This window comes from Leopardus geoffroyi, chromosome C3, assembly GCF_018350155.1.
Source record: "Leopardus geoffroyi isolate Oge1 chromosome C3, O.geoffroyi_Oge1_pat1.0, whole genome shotgun sequence".
NCBI lineage: Eukaryota > Metazoa > Chordata > Mammalia > Carnivora > Felidae > Leopardus > Leopardus geoffroyi.
Window position 1 is genome coordinate 12188648 of NC_059338.1, and position 12196 is coordinate 12200843.

Below are 12196 nucleotides of genomic sequence, written 5' to 3' on the forward strand. Positions count from 1 at the left end.
TCATTTCACACTGTGTTTAATCAGTATCAACAAATTGTTATTTGCATTAAGTCTGGGGTTTAAGAAACTGGGAAAATACGAACCTCAAATCTTACCTCACTCCATATATAAAAGTTAACTCAAAATGGAACATAAATATAAGAGCTAAAGCTACAATACTTACAGGAGAAAACATAGGGGAAAGCTTGGATTGAGCCAAGATTTCATAGGACACAAGAAGCATGAGCATAAAAGAAAAATATTGATCATTTACACTTCATCAAAATTTAAAACTTCTATGTTTTACAGCTGTTAAGAAACTGAAAGGCAAGCCTCTCTTTCAGAATTTATACTTGATAAATGAATTGTAGCCACATTAGGAAAGAATCTGTACAACTCAGTAATGAGACAAACAGTACAATAAAAAACAAAAGATTTGAACAGACCCAGCACCAAAAAAGATACATACAAATGGCAAGTGATCACCTGAAAGGTATTCAGCATCATTCGCTGTTAGGGAAATGCTAAACAAAAGTACGGTAGCCTCTTTCACAAGAGGGTGACTGAAATGAAGTCTACTGATGGCATCAAGTGTTGAAGAAGTTGTGGACTGATCGGAGCTCTCAGCACGGCTAACGCAAACGATACGACAACAACTTTGGAAAACAGTTTGAAAGTTTCTTATAACGTTGAACATAAATTTACTATAAAATCTAGCAGTCTCCTGGGTATTTAAGAGGAATGAAAATAGATGCTCACATAGATTTGGAATCAGATATTAACAGCGGCTTTATTCATAACAGCCCAAAGTGCAAGCAACCCAAATATCCGCCAGCTGATAAATGGATAAACGATGGTATCCATACAGTGGAGTGAACTGCTGGTACACAGAATAACTGTGGAATGAATGAATGAATGAATGAATCTCAAAAGCATTATACTAAGTGAAAACATCCAGAAACAAGACTGCCCACTGTATGATTTCAGTTGTATGAAATACTAGAATAAGCAAAAATATAGGGACGGGGGAGATGGGCGTTTGCTGGAGAATGAGGGTGGGGGTTGGAGACTGACGCCAGGAAGCACAAGGGAACTTTGGGGAAGGAAGATACGTTGGCCACCCAACTTAAAATCAGTGAACCTACTGTAAATATATAGATGTTGTAAGGTAATCAAGTGACACATATTATGTAGGAAATCTCCCTGCTTTAAACCCATAAAGCTGTGATCTATAGAAATATTGTGCTGTAGAATTTATAAAATGGGTTATAATTTGAAATTATTTTAAAAACTCATCTGAGAGATTGTATTTCACACATTCCAAATGATTCATCTCTTTTCCCTTGTTTTTCTCAGACAAATGGTTTACGGCTACATTTTTTTTTTTAGAAGTATTTTATCAATAGCTGAAAGCTGTTAAGCAGCCGTGTAATTTTTAAAAATCCTGCCGTGAGTACAGAGAAATAAACAAGGCATTTTCACTTAAAGTGTGTAATTAATAGTATGAATAGGCAGGGAAGGGGGAATGTCTTTAAAAAAAAATACAAAGCCCAAGAGTGAAGAGTAAGAAATGGAATATACAATTAAAAGAGAAGCTTTTCAAGAAGGCTGCTTGGTCATTGTGGTCACGTTGATCAGAGAAAATAGTGGCCGGCACGTTGAGGCCGCGACTAAGCCATCTGACCTCGGGGAGATGAGGTGCAGGGGTTTTGTGTCCCCGTGTAGTAAGTGTGTGTCCTGCTTCATCCTGCTCATCCCCAAAGAAGTTAGTGCCAGTGTCAAAATATTGGCCAGAGATATTTCTCTAGGCTATTAAATTTTAAAAGGTTTTTTTTTTAAAGAGAATAAATGTCTATTATATTCAAGGAGTAACAGACTTTTAGGAGTTAGGCACATAAACATTATGAATAAAAGGTGTTTGGTCTTTCAGCAAAATATATTATTACTGTTATAAAGACACACTATTTGAAATGCTAATTCTTCCTATTTTTCTGCAATATTTTCATAATAGTTTTATTGGAATTATGTTCATGAAGAAATTTGCTACTTGTAATCTAGGTTGTATGCGTTTAGGCGGTATATATTTTTAAGTTCAGAAATATTTCTAGATATACTTATCATTTTTTTTTGTAAAACTTACATTTGATTTAGTCACTATTTTACTATATTAGTGTAATTCACAGACCGATAGCCCGATAGTTTTTAAATGCTTAAAACGATAATGTTTAAAACTCTAATTACCCTCAGTGGAATATTATCAAGTTTTAAATCTGTAACCCAAAACAGATCTAGTTTTCAGCAAAGACTGGAAAATAAGGCTCCTCAAAAAAACTGACAAGAGAAGTTTCTTTTAAGTAGAGACTGGACTTAACAGATGGCTTCCTCACATTCTGTCTGCTGGCATTTCTGCTGAGGGAAGGGTTTAAAACATCTGGGATATTACTATTACAGGAGGATACTTAGCAAGAGGTACAATTAATTCATTAAGCATTAGAAGCAGCTACCAAGGACTCCTGGGATTTTCTGTTTCATTCTTAGGTACAGGTTTTACCAGGTCTTAGATCTTGCTTGACTTAGAAAAGAGGAATTAACTGAATTTCCTCTCAAGGTTTCTCTTAATAAAAATCTCATACTCACATATCATCTGGTAGTGTGTCAAGATGTGACATTTGTGTGTGAAACAACAGTATACATTTATAGTATGAATATCCACGTTGTAAATAAGCTGACATTTTTTACTGTGATGTATTGAAAGAATATTTTGTATTTAGTAGTTATAGAGATAGCTACCTTCTGTATACTTACTGTTATGTATGTTCATGTGTATGTTTTTATGTGGTATCTTATCTCTGTATTCTCTTCTTTGATTATTTTTCTCCTTTTACCTTACTTTTTTCTGATGCTTAAAAAATCTTCCTATTGCTTGTAAGTGATTCTAAAATTGTGTCATTGTGTTCTGATGACTCCCATGGCATCCTCTCTTTCATACTGACTTTTTACATGCGAACTAAAGCAAAGCTGATTGGAATTTTTAAAGTTTATAAAAAAGGGGGAACACCCACTGTGTCATAAGCAAAGATTACCTTGGTGGAAGAAAGTTAGAAAAACAGGGCTGACCGAGAGAGAGACAAAGAAAGAGGGTTCAGTAGAATAGTGTTTTGTTTTGTTTTGTTTTGTTTTGTTTTTTTTTAGAATTTGCGAAATAAAGGTGGTGGTGGATAAGGGGGAATGGTTAGTTGGAGAGAAAACTAGAAGGGTTTATAGTATGAAGAAAGATTCAGGGTATGGCATTTACTTTGTCTAAGTATGATTTAGTCTGCAGTAACCCCTTGGGTTGTGTACCTTTTTGAGCACTTTGAAACTTTGTTGCTGATGAGGAGATGAATCAAGCTTGAAAAGACAGACTGTAAACCTGTAAGTGTGTTTAGAAACCTGCACGGTGCCTGGGTGGTGCAGTTGGTTAAGCTTCTTACTTTGGCTCGGGTCATAATCTCTGGTTCCATGAAGTCAGGTTCTGTGCTGACATCTTGGAGCTTCAGTGTCTGTGTCTCCCCCCTCTCTCACCGTCCCCTGCTTATGCTCGCTCGCTCTCTCTCTCTCTCCCCAAAATAAACATTAAAAAAAGAAACCTGATGTGCTCTTAAAATACCCCTGGGGCCTATATTTTGTGCCTGAAATTATTCAGAGTGAATCTAATGGCAACTTAACAGTGAAGCTAAAAGATAAATTGTGCCAATTCCCCCATTTCCTTTTGATTTGCTTCATAGCACGTGTGTTCATGGAACACTGACACGGTTAAGTTCTGGATTTTGGAGTGTCTTTGTTGCCTTTACAGGCAACTCTTTTTTTTTTTTTTTTTTTTTTAGCCTGCCTAGTGGTTATAAGTAGCACTGTTGTATGAGGTTACGAGAAGATCTGGAAGAGAGGGAATAACCTTGATAAGTGGATAAAGTCAGTCAAAACTTCGTGGATTACATAGGATGTTGTGTGGCAAGTGGAGTGAACGTGGCATAATATGACCGTGTTTTTATAAAGCAGTGACCGCTTCTCTGCTATCCCCCCTGCCTGATGCTCTCTGGGTAGCTATACTTAAAACACTACTAGTGGCTTGGCACATGGTAAGCTCTGTATAACCATTAGCACTTATTATTGTTCACATTGCCTTATGAATACGCAGGCAAATATGAAAGCACATATTTGGTCGTAAAAGAAAAGTTTTGGGGGTGCCTGGGTGGCTCAGTTGGTTGAGCGTCCGACTTTGGCTCAGGTCATGATCTCACAGTTTGTGAGTTCGAGCCCCACATCGGGCTCGGTGCTGACAGCCCAGAGCCTGGATAGGATGAGGTAGAAAGGCTGACATAGGGAGAGACATAAGAGTTAAAAAAGGGAGACAAGTAAAAACAAAAGAAAACAACAGTACTTTTAAAAGTGTGTATTTTTTATTTGTAAAAAATATGTAACATGTAAGTTTATTTGTACACGTACATGCCTGTGCACATGTATAATTTTTTAAAGAGAAAAGAAAACATGCGTGTTAGAATCCAGCAGATCTAGGTTCAGACTTTAGGCCTAACTCATTAGCTATATGGTCCCGGGTAAGTTACTTTTCGTCATATGTACAAGGTGGGAGACTATCCCTGCCACAAGGTTGTTGGAATTGAACGGGGTGATGCCTGGCAGGTACTTCCCTCTCCTGGCCCTTAGGTCATTCTCATAGGTTAATTTCCTTCACACACTTCTTCAACTTCCTACTCTTCTGAATTTTTGAGAATTACTTGTACTAATATATTTAAAGTGATAATCAACCTTTTATTTTCAAGGCTTTTTTTTTTTTTTTTTCACATGAAGGTCCAGGCTTTTCACAAGCACCAGTACCGAGAGGTGTGGTGCTGTGCCTTTGAACTTCTCATTATCTCAGAATTATCTGTGTACAAATTTTATACATCTTCAAATACTTGAGTTTTCAGTAGGTATGCTGGTTCATAGGCATCTTAAAAGTCACTTAGGTTGATTTAGGTGTTTTTGCTTAAAGTCTGTTTCTCATGCCTTATTTAAAGACTAGAATCTGATAGTTGTACATGTCTGTTCACCATTGCCAAGTCCGCAGTGCCTCGTGGCCAAAGGGGGGTATGGTCCACAGCTCCAGATCCTTCCTTTCCTCCAGTCGGCTGAGTGGCTTCTCACCAATCCACAGCGATCTATGCTAACTTGGTAGTGACCTTTCTGGTAATATCCTCCGTAATCAAGGCTCAACCTGGAAGGCAATGCTTAACCCAAAGAAGAGATGGAATCGGTGGAATTTAGTTATCTGACAGATGATAGAGAATCTCTTAAGTAGACAAGGTACCTTTTCTGTCCCTCGTGTTATGTGATACAATAAGCAACCACTTCTTTCTTCCTCGGAAGGACTGAAGCACTCATATACGCACATGTGCTCTCTTGAAAACTGCAACCTTTTGTTTATTTATTTTACTGAAAATTATTTAAATTTGATTTCAGGCTCTGCTGCTAAGTGTTTGGCTTTCCAAGGAAAAAGATATTTTGGATAAACCGCAGTCTGTGTGCTGTCTTCACACAATGCTGTCCCTCCTGAGCAAGATGAGAGGTAAGATAGATGCCGGTGGAAACTGTGGTTCCCCAGGCCCTGAGATGCAGGCTGCTGCTTTTGCAAATGAAGATTAATTACCATTTGAAAACCACAAAACTGGGAAAGGAGGATGCTTTCTCGAAATAAAAGGAGACTACAGTGTACAAAATGTTTCTCTAGAGGTTCTTTTATGTATGAATAGCTCTCAGTGAGTTCAAAGCATGCTTTATGGAAATTAAATTTATATTTTGTGTCGTCAAAAGTAATGTGATATGAACAATGCGTTTAGTTAATTCATTGAGGTAAGTCATATGGTCTTTGGTGGAGGTCATTTTTAAAATCATTTTTGGCCTCATTAGAATAATAATCCGTTACATACGTACGTTAATATAATATGTAATAATACGTTATAATATGTACGATAATAATATGAACGTTATCTGTTCAGTAGTAGTGGGGCACCTGGGTGGCTCAGTCAGTTAAGTATCCGACTCTTGGCTTCAGCTCAGGTCAGGATCTCAGGGTTCGTGAGTTCAAGCTCCGCATCAGGCTCTGCGCTGACAGTGCAGAACCTGCTTGGGCTTCTTTCTCTCCCTCTCTCTCTGCCCCTCCCCTGCTTGTACTCTTGCTTTCTCTCAAAATAAGTAAAATAAAACTTAAAAAAAAAATTCAATAGTAGTTTTCAGCAATTATGAAAATATTCACAGATTTACAGTTGATTCAGAAGCAAGACCACTAAAGGCAGCCTAAATAAATGGGATATAAGTATTCTGATAAGAGAAGTTATGGATTTGTTTTCTGAGTCATTCAGAAATCTACCAGTGCATAACTGGGGAATTTAGCTTCTGCATTACATTTGATGTAAAGATTGGACCAGAAAAAATTGACAAGCTCCGAGTCTCTTATTTAACTTTCTCTTTTTGCCTGCAGTGGCCATCGACGAGACCTGGGACTCCCAGTCTGTGTCCCCGTGGTGGCAGCAGATGCGGACGGCTTGTGTTCAGTCTGAGAACAACGGGGCCGCCCTGCTGTCTGCACACGTCGGCCATTCCGTTGCCGCACAGATCTCGAACAGTCTGACCGAGAAGAAAGTAAGTGGGCCGGGGCGCACCCATGTTTGGATAGGCTGGGTCTGTCCCGGTCCAGCCTGTGTCGGGGCTGCGGTGTCTTCAGTGTTATGGAACATCTGGAGTTTGAAATGTGTGCCCAGCAGGTTCTTATTTGTCTTGTTGGGAGTGAGGGGTGCTGCCCTTAACTTGTTTATTCAGATGACATGCGTATTTGAGCTGAGCCCCCACCTCATGGCATGAGGGGTAAAGTCCTGCAGGTGGAGGGCAGAGGTGTTACCCCTCGTGTGTGGTAAGTCCCTTAAACATGTATCTCCTGCTTCGGTTCCGTCTGCAGGAGGTCAGGGTTAGACTGCGTTATTTCTGAGCTTTGTTGTAGCTCTCAAGTTCTACGGTTGCATTTATAACCTCTGCCCCCTCTTTTATAAACAGAAGTTGTTTTAGGGGATGTAGTGTTGAATGACACATAAAAGTTTCCTATTGACCGTTTTGCTTTGTGGTTTCTCCTCATCTCTTGAACACTCAAATTTATTTTAAAAATCTCATATCTCGTGGTAGATCAAATAATTTCTTTCTAGGGGACGTTGCATTTAATTGGATGAGTCACTTAAATGGGCCTGTAGACGTTCACTTAACACTGTCGGTCTGAGTATAGTTTCTATGCTAAATTGCTAAATATGCTAAATATGGCTTAAGATGTTTATAATAATGGAAAGAGAAGAAGTTTGAGATACGTTTTGTATGTTGGTGAGTGCATTTTGAAGAGATACCAGGACCCGGTACTGACCGAAGAGACCGGGGCCCCTGTCAAGGATGGCCCTGCAAACGTGTTGAAGTACACACTGGATGAATCGGGCGTCACTGCAGATCTTCTTGCGAATGTCGAAGCAGTGAGTCCAACTCACTGTTGCCCCAGAGTCTGCCGTCTCCTCCTGTCCCTCCTGTTCCATCCCAGTCAAGTAGTAACATTTGTGAACCAGCATCTGTGTGCTGCTTTGTGATGTATCCTGACGGTCTGTCATCAGCTTTCAAGTTAAAAGCTCATTCAAGTTAATGTCGATCCAGATTCTTTGCCAGAGTATCACCAGTGCGTTTTCTGTTAGTTTTCCCAAACAGTCTTGGGTGCTGATTCCGAGGCCCTCACCGACTCCTGGGAGGCCCTCTCTCTTGACACCGAGTACTGGAAGCTGCTGCTGAAACAGCTGGAGGACTGTCTCATACTTCAGACACTACTTCACAGCAGGGCAAACACGCCAACCTCCAAAGTGTCATCGCTGCAGGCTGAGCCCCTCCCGAGGCTTTCTGTCAAAAAGTTATTGGAAGGAGGAAAAGGTGAGCTGGAGTGTATTTGAGCGTTGCACCTGTATATCTGCATGTTTATGTCGTGGGCGTTTCTGGTGGTTTTTATAGAAATGACTGAAAGAATAGGGAAAGAGAAATACACTCAGATTAAAAGAATTCTAACTAACCCACCACGTACTTCTTCTCAAAGTCTGACCCTGTCAGTTCCCTCTCAGGAACCCTCCTCCCGCTTCCCCCACCTAGAAAATCAGCTGTGGTTCTCAAAGAGTGCAAAGAAAGAGTCAGAAAACCCTCCCTTTTCTGACTTCGTGGGAGGCTGGATTTTCCTCCTGTACTTCAGCCAAAACAACAGATCACAGTGGATGGAGAGCAGAAACTGATGGGAGACTCCAGATACGAGCTGCACAGTTGAAGAGATTGGCAAAGACGTAGTGTTACTCCTCTTACTAAACGTCTTTTGTTGCTTTGGGGAATACAGCTATTTTCATAAAATGTTATTAACACACAACAGGCTTATGGTTTGTATTTAAAAATGAATTAATAAAAATATTTTAAAATTTTGTTTTAACTTATAATACCATAAATATCAGTAAATATAACCCATAAACTCAAATTCTTTGGGATTGTCAGTAATTTTTTTTTTAATGTTCATTTTTGAGAGAGAGAGCGTGAGCAAGGAGGGGGCAGAGAGAGTAGGGGGGACACAGAGGATCTGAAGCAGGTTCTGAGCTGACAGCACAGAGCCTGACATGGGGCTTGAACTCACAAACTGTGAGATCATGACCTGAGCTGAAGTCAGATGCTCAACCGACTGAGCCTCCCAGGTACCCCTGGGATTGTCAGTATTTTTTAAGCATTTAAGGAGATTCTGAGACAACAGAGTCAAGAACTTCTGGAACAAATATAAACTCTTAAGTCTTTTCTCTAAGAATTTTGGGCTTTGAATCCAACCCATTTTTCCATTTCTTGCTGCTTGATTGTGGTTCTAATGAAGGACCTGTGATTCCCCATCTCTGGGTCTGAGCCTGCCCCCTTCCTGCTCCCCACCTGTCCCATTCCAGATTCTAAATTACATGCCTTTCTCAAGGCCCAGCTCAAATGCTACCTCCTCTAAGAAACTGCTCATGATCCATTAGCTGCAAATTTTCTCTTCTTCCTCCTAATTTCCACAGAACTTTACACCCTCTTCTGTGATTTATTACTTTCTGCTGTCCTAGAGACATTGGGTTCCTTTGACCATAAACCTCTTGAATTTTTAACTGTCATGGTGTAGTTTCTTTTTACCAGCAGCTCTTTCAGGCATTTGATACTGGAATGAATATATTTCTGGATTTATAAATACCTGTGTATTTATAGATTTTTTATTTAGTTAACTTGTTTTCTCGGGCTTTGTAAGACTTGTAAGCTTTGACCTGAGAGGCAGGCTTTCAGTTTGGCATATATTAAGTGGCCTATGGAGCTGCTCTGAAGGAACATAGGCTGTGGATGCCATCTTGGCACTCGCCTTCTGCCTTGTCCCAGTTTGTCATTATAACCCAGAAAGAGCTTATACACTCATGAGCCCTAAGTTTTGCAGCTGCCACCTGGGGGACATCTCAGGTCTCCTAACTCTGGTGGCCGGTGGGGTTTATGCTTGTGGGCCTACAGGACTATATATATTTGCGTACTTTCAAAAGCTGATACCTGAGGTTCTGGCTTCAGTCAGCCTGAATCGAGGTGTTAAGATTCTCCCTTTTGGGACACTGGCATGTCTCAGTATGTCCTCCACTACTAGAAGCTGTTATAAATATAATAGGCTGCTTGGATAAGCACAGAGGCTTGAGAGCCAGCCAGGAACCAAGGCAGGATTGAACAACAAGTTTCATCTCCTACACAAATCCACTCCTTTAAGACTAGGAGAGGTGGTTCCATCTACTGTATAGAAACCACAGGGAGTCCAGCAAAATGAAGAAATAGAGATATTCCAAAAGAAAGAAAAAGATAAAACTTCAGGGAAAAAAAGCTTTAATCAAATGGAGATAAGTAATTGACCTGATAAAAGGTTCAAAGTTATGATCATAAAAATGCTCACCAAACTGGGGAGAAGAATGGATGAATACGGGAAAAACTTCAAGGAATGGAAGATAAAGTAGCAAGTAGAAGTCACGAGGCTGAATAATATGGTAACTGAACTCCATATCCACTATAAGGTTTCAGCAGCAGACTAGATGAAGCAGAAGAAAGGACCAGTGAACTCAAAGACAGGGCAGTGGAACTCAATCAGAGCAAAAAGAAAACATGAAGAAAAAAAAAAGGTAAAGATAGCTTCAGGGACTTAGGGGACAATATCAAAGGGGCTAACATTCATACTGTAGGGCTCCCAGAAGGAGAAATGAGAGAAAGGGGCAGGGATCTTACCTGAAGAAAAAATGGCTAAAAACTTCTCTAATCTGGGGAACATCCAGGTCCAGGAATTTGACAAAATTCCAAGTAAGAAGAATCCAAGGACCCGTATTAAGACACATTATTATTAAAAATGTGAAAAATTAAAGTCAAGGAGAGAATATTAAAAGCAAGAGAAAAACAACTTGTTATGTACAAGGGAACACCCATAAGACTGTCAGCAGATTTTTCAGCAGAAATTTTTCAGGCCAGAAGGGAGTTGCATGATACATTCAAAGTGCTGAAAGAAAAAAAATTTTCAACCAAGAATACTCTGTCTGGTAAGTAAGTTATCATTCAGGAGTGAGGGACAGAGTTTTGCAGACAAGCAGAAGCTAAAGAAATTCTTCAGCCCTAAACGGACCTTATAAGAAACACTAAAGGGACTTCCATAAGATGAAAAGAAGGGGCACTAATTCTTAACAAGAACACATGTGAAAGAATAAATCTCACTGGAAAGGTGTATATATATATATATATAAAAGGTAGCAGATTAATCACTTCTAAAGCTAGCATGAAGGTTAAAAGACCACTATGAGGGGCACCTGGGTGGCTCAGTCAGTTAAGCATCCAGCTCTCGATTTTGGCTCAGGTCATGATCTCACCATTCGTGAGTTCGAGCCCCATGTCAGACTCTGCAGTGACATTGCAGAGCCTGCTTGGGATTCTCTCTCTCTCCACCACCCTCCCCCCACCCCTCTCCCGTTCACACACGTGCTCTCTCTCTCAAAATAAACATTTAAAAAAAATAAGTAAATACAAGGGGCACCTGGGTGGCTCATTCAGTTGAGCATCTGACTTCGGTTCAGGTCATGCTCTTGCATCTGTGGATTCGAGCCCTGCATTGGGCTCTGTGCTGACAGCTCAGAGGCTGGAGCCTGCTTTGGATTCTGTGTCTCCTTCTCTTTCAACCCCTCCCCTCATGCTCTGTCTCTCAAAAAATAAAAACATTAAAAAAAAACAAAGACAACTATGATTATAATAGTTAAGGGATATGCAAGATAAAAAGATTTGAAATGTGACATCAAAAATATACAGTGTGGTACCAGAGAGTCATTATGTTGAACTTTCCAACAGGATCAAACTTGTTATCAACTTAAAATAGCCCACGACAGACACGAGTTGTTATATCTAAGCTCATGGTAACTACAGAGCAAAAACCTATAGTAAATACACAAAAGAGAAAGGGGTATAAACATATCACCAAAGAAAGTTGTCAAGCCACAGAGGAAGAAGCACGAAAAGAAGAGAGGAACCATGAAAACAGCCAGAAAGCAATTAAATGCCATAGGTGTATACCTATCAGTAATTACTTTAATTATAAATGTACTAAATTCTCTAATCAAAAGGCATCAGGTGCCTGAATGGATGAGAAAACAAAAAAAAGACCTATATATGCTGCCTAGAGACTGACTTTAGATGAAAGGACACAGAGACTGCAAGTGAAGGGATGGGAAAAAATACTCTGTGCAGATGGAAACCTTTCTTATTTATTTTTTTAAGTTTAAATAAATTAAAATTTTTAACTGTAACTCATTATACCCTATGCTGTCACCTGCTGATAGTGTAGGACCATCACTGTGATATTAACCTAAGCAATATAATCAAGGGCTTGATTCTAGAATGAAAATTACCAGTTGATTTGGAAATCAGACGTAAGAAATTAGATCACTCAGCCTACTGCTGTCATTTATTTTCACTGATAATTGTGATTTTACTGTGAAGCTTTTGTTTTGTTTTTTTGGAAAGGTTGTATTTGAATCCAAGTAGGAAGAAAGAAAGGTTTTGGTGAATTATAGAAGAGTATATAATTTGTTTTAAGTAATAAACAGGACTTTTT

The 12196-nt window shown here is 39.5% G+C and overlaps 1 protein-coding gene across 7 annotated transcripts in view; it reads left to right on the forward strand.

The window, feature by feature from the left end:
- RAB3GAP2 (RAB3 GTPase activating non-catalytic protein subunit 2) overlaps nucleotides 1-12196 on the forward strand; it is a 104586-nt gene that overhangs the window by 72946 nt on the left and 19444 nt on the right. For all 7 annotated transcript variants that reach the window (XR_006706827.1, XR_006706826.1, XR_006706828.1 and 4 more), the window contains exons 22-24: nucleotides 5479-5584; nucleotides 6497-6657; nucleotides 7737-7965. Coding sequence is in view for 4 of the 7 variants with exons in the window: in XM_045455724.1 (XP_045311680.1) it covers nucleotides 5479-5584; nucleotides 6497-6657; nucleotides 7737-7965 (496 nt within the window). In the remaining 3 variants the exon portion in view is untranslated. The remainder of the gene's footprint in view (nucleotides 1-5478; nucleotides 5585-6496; nucleotides 6658-7736; nucleotides 7966-12196) is intronic.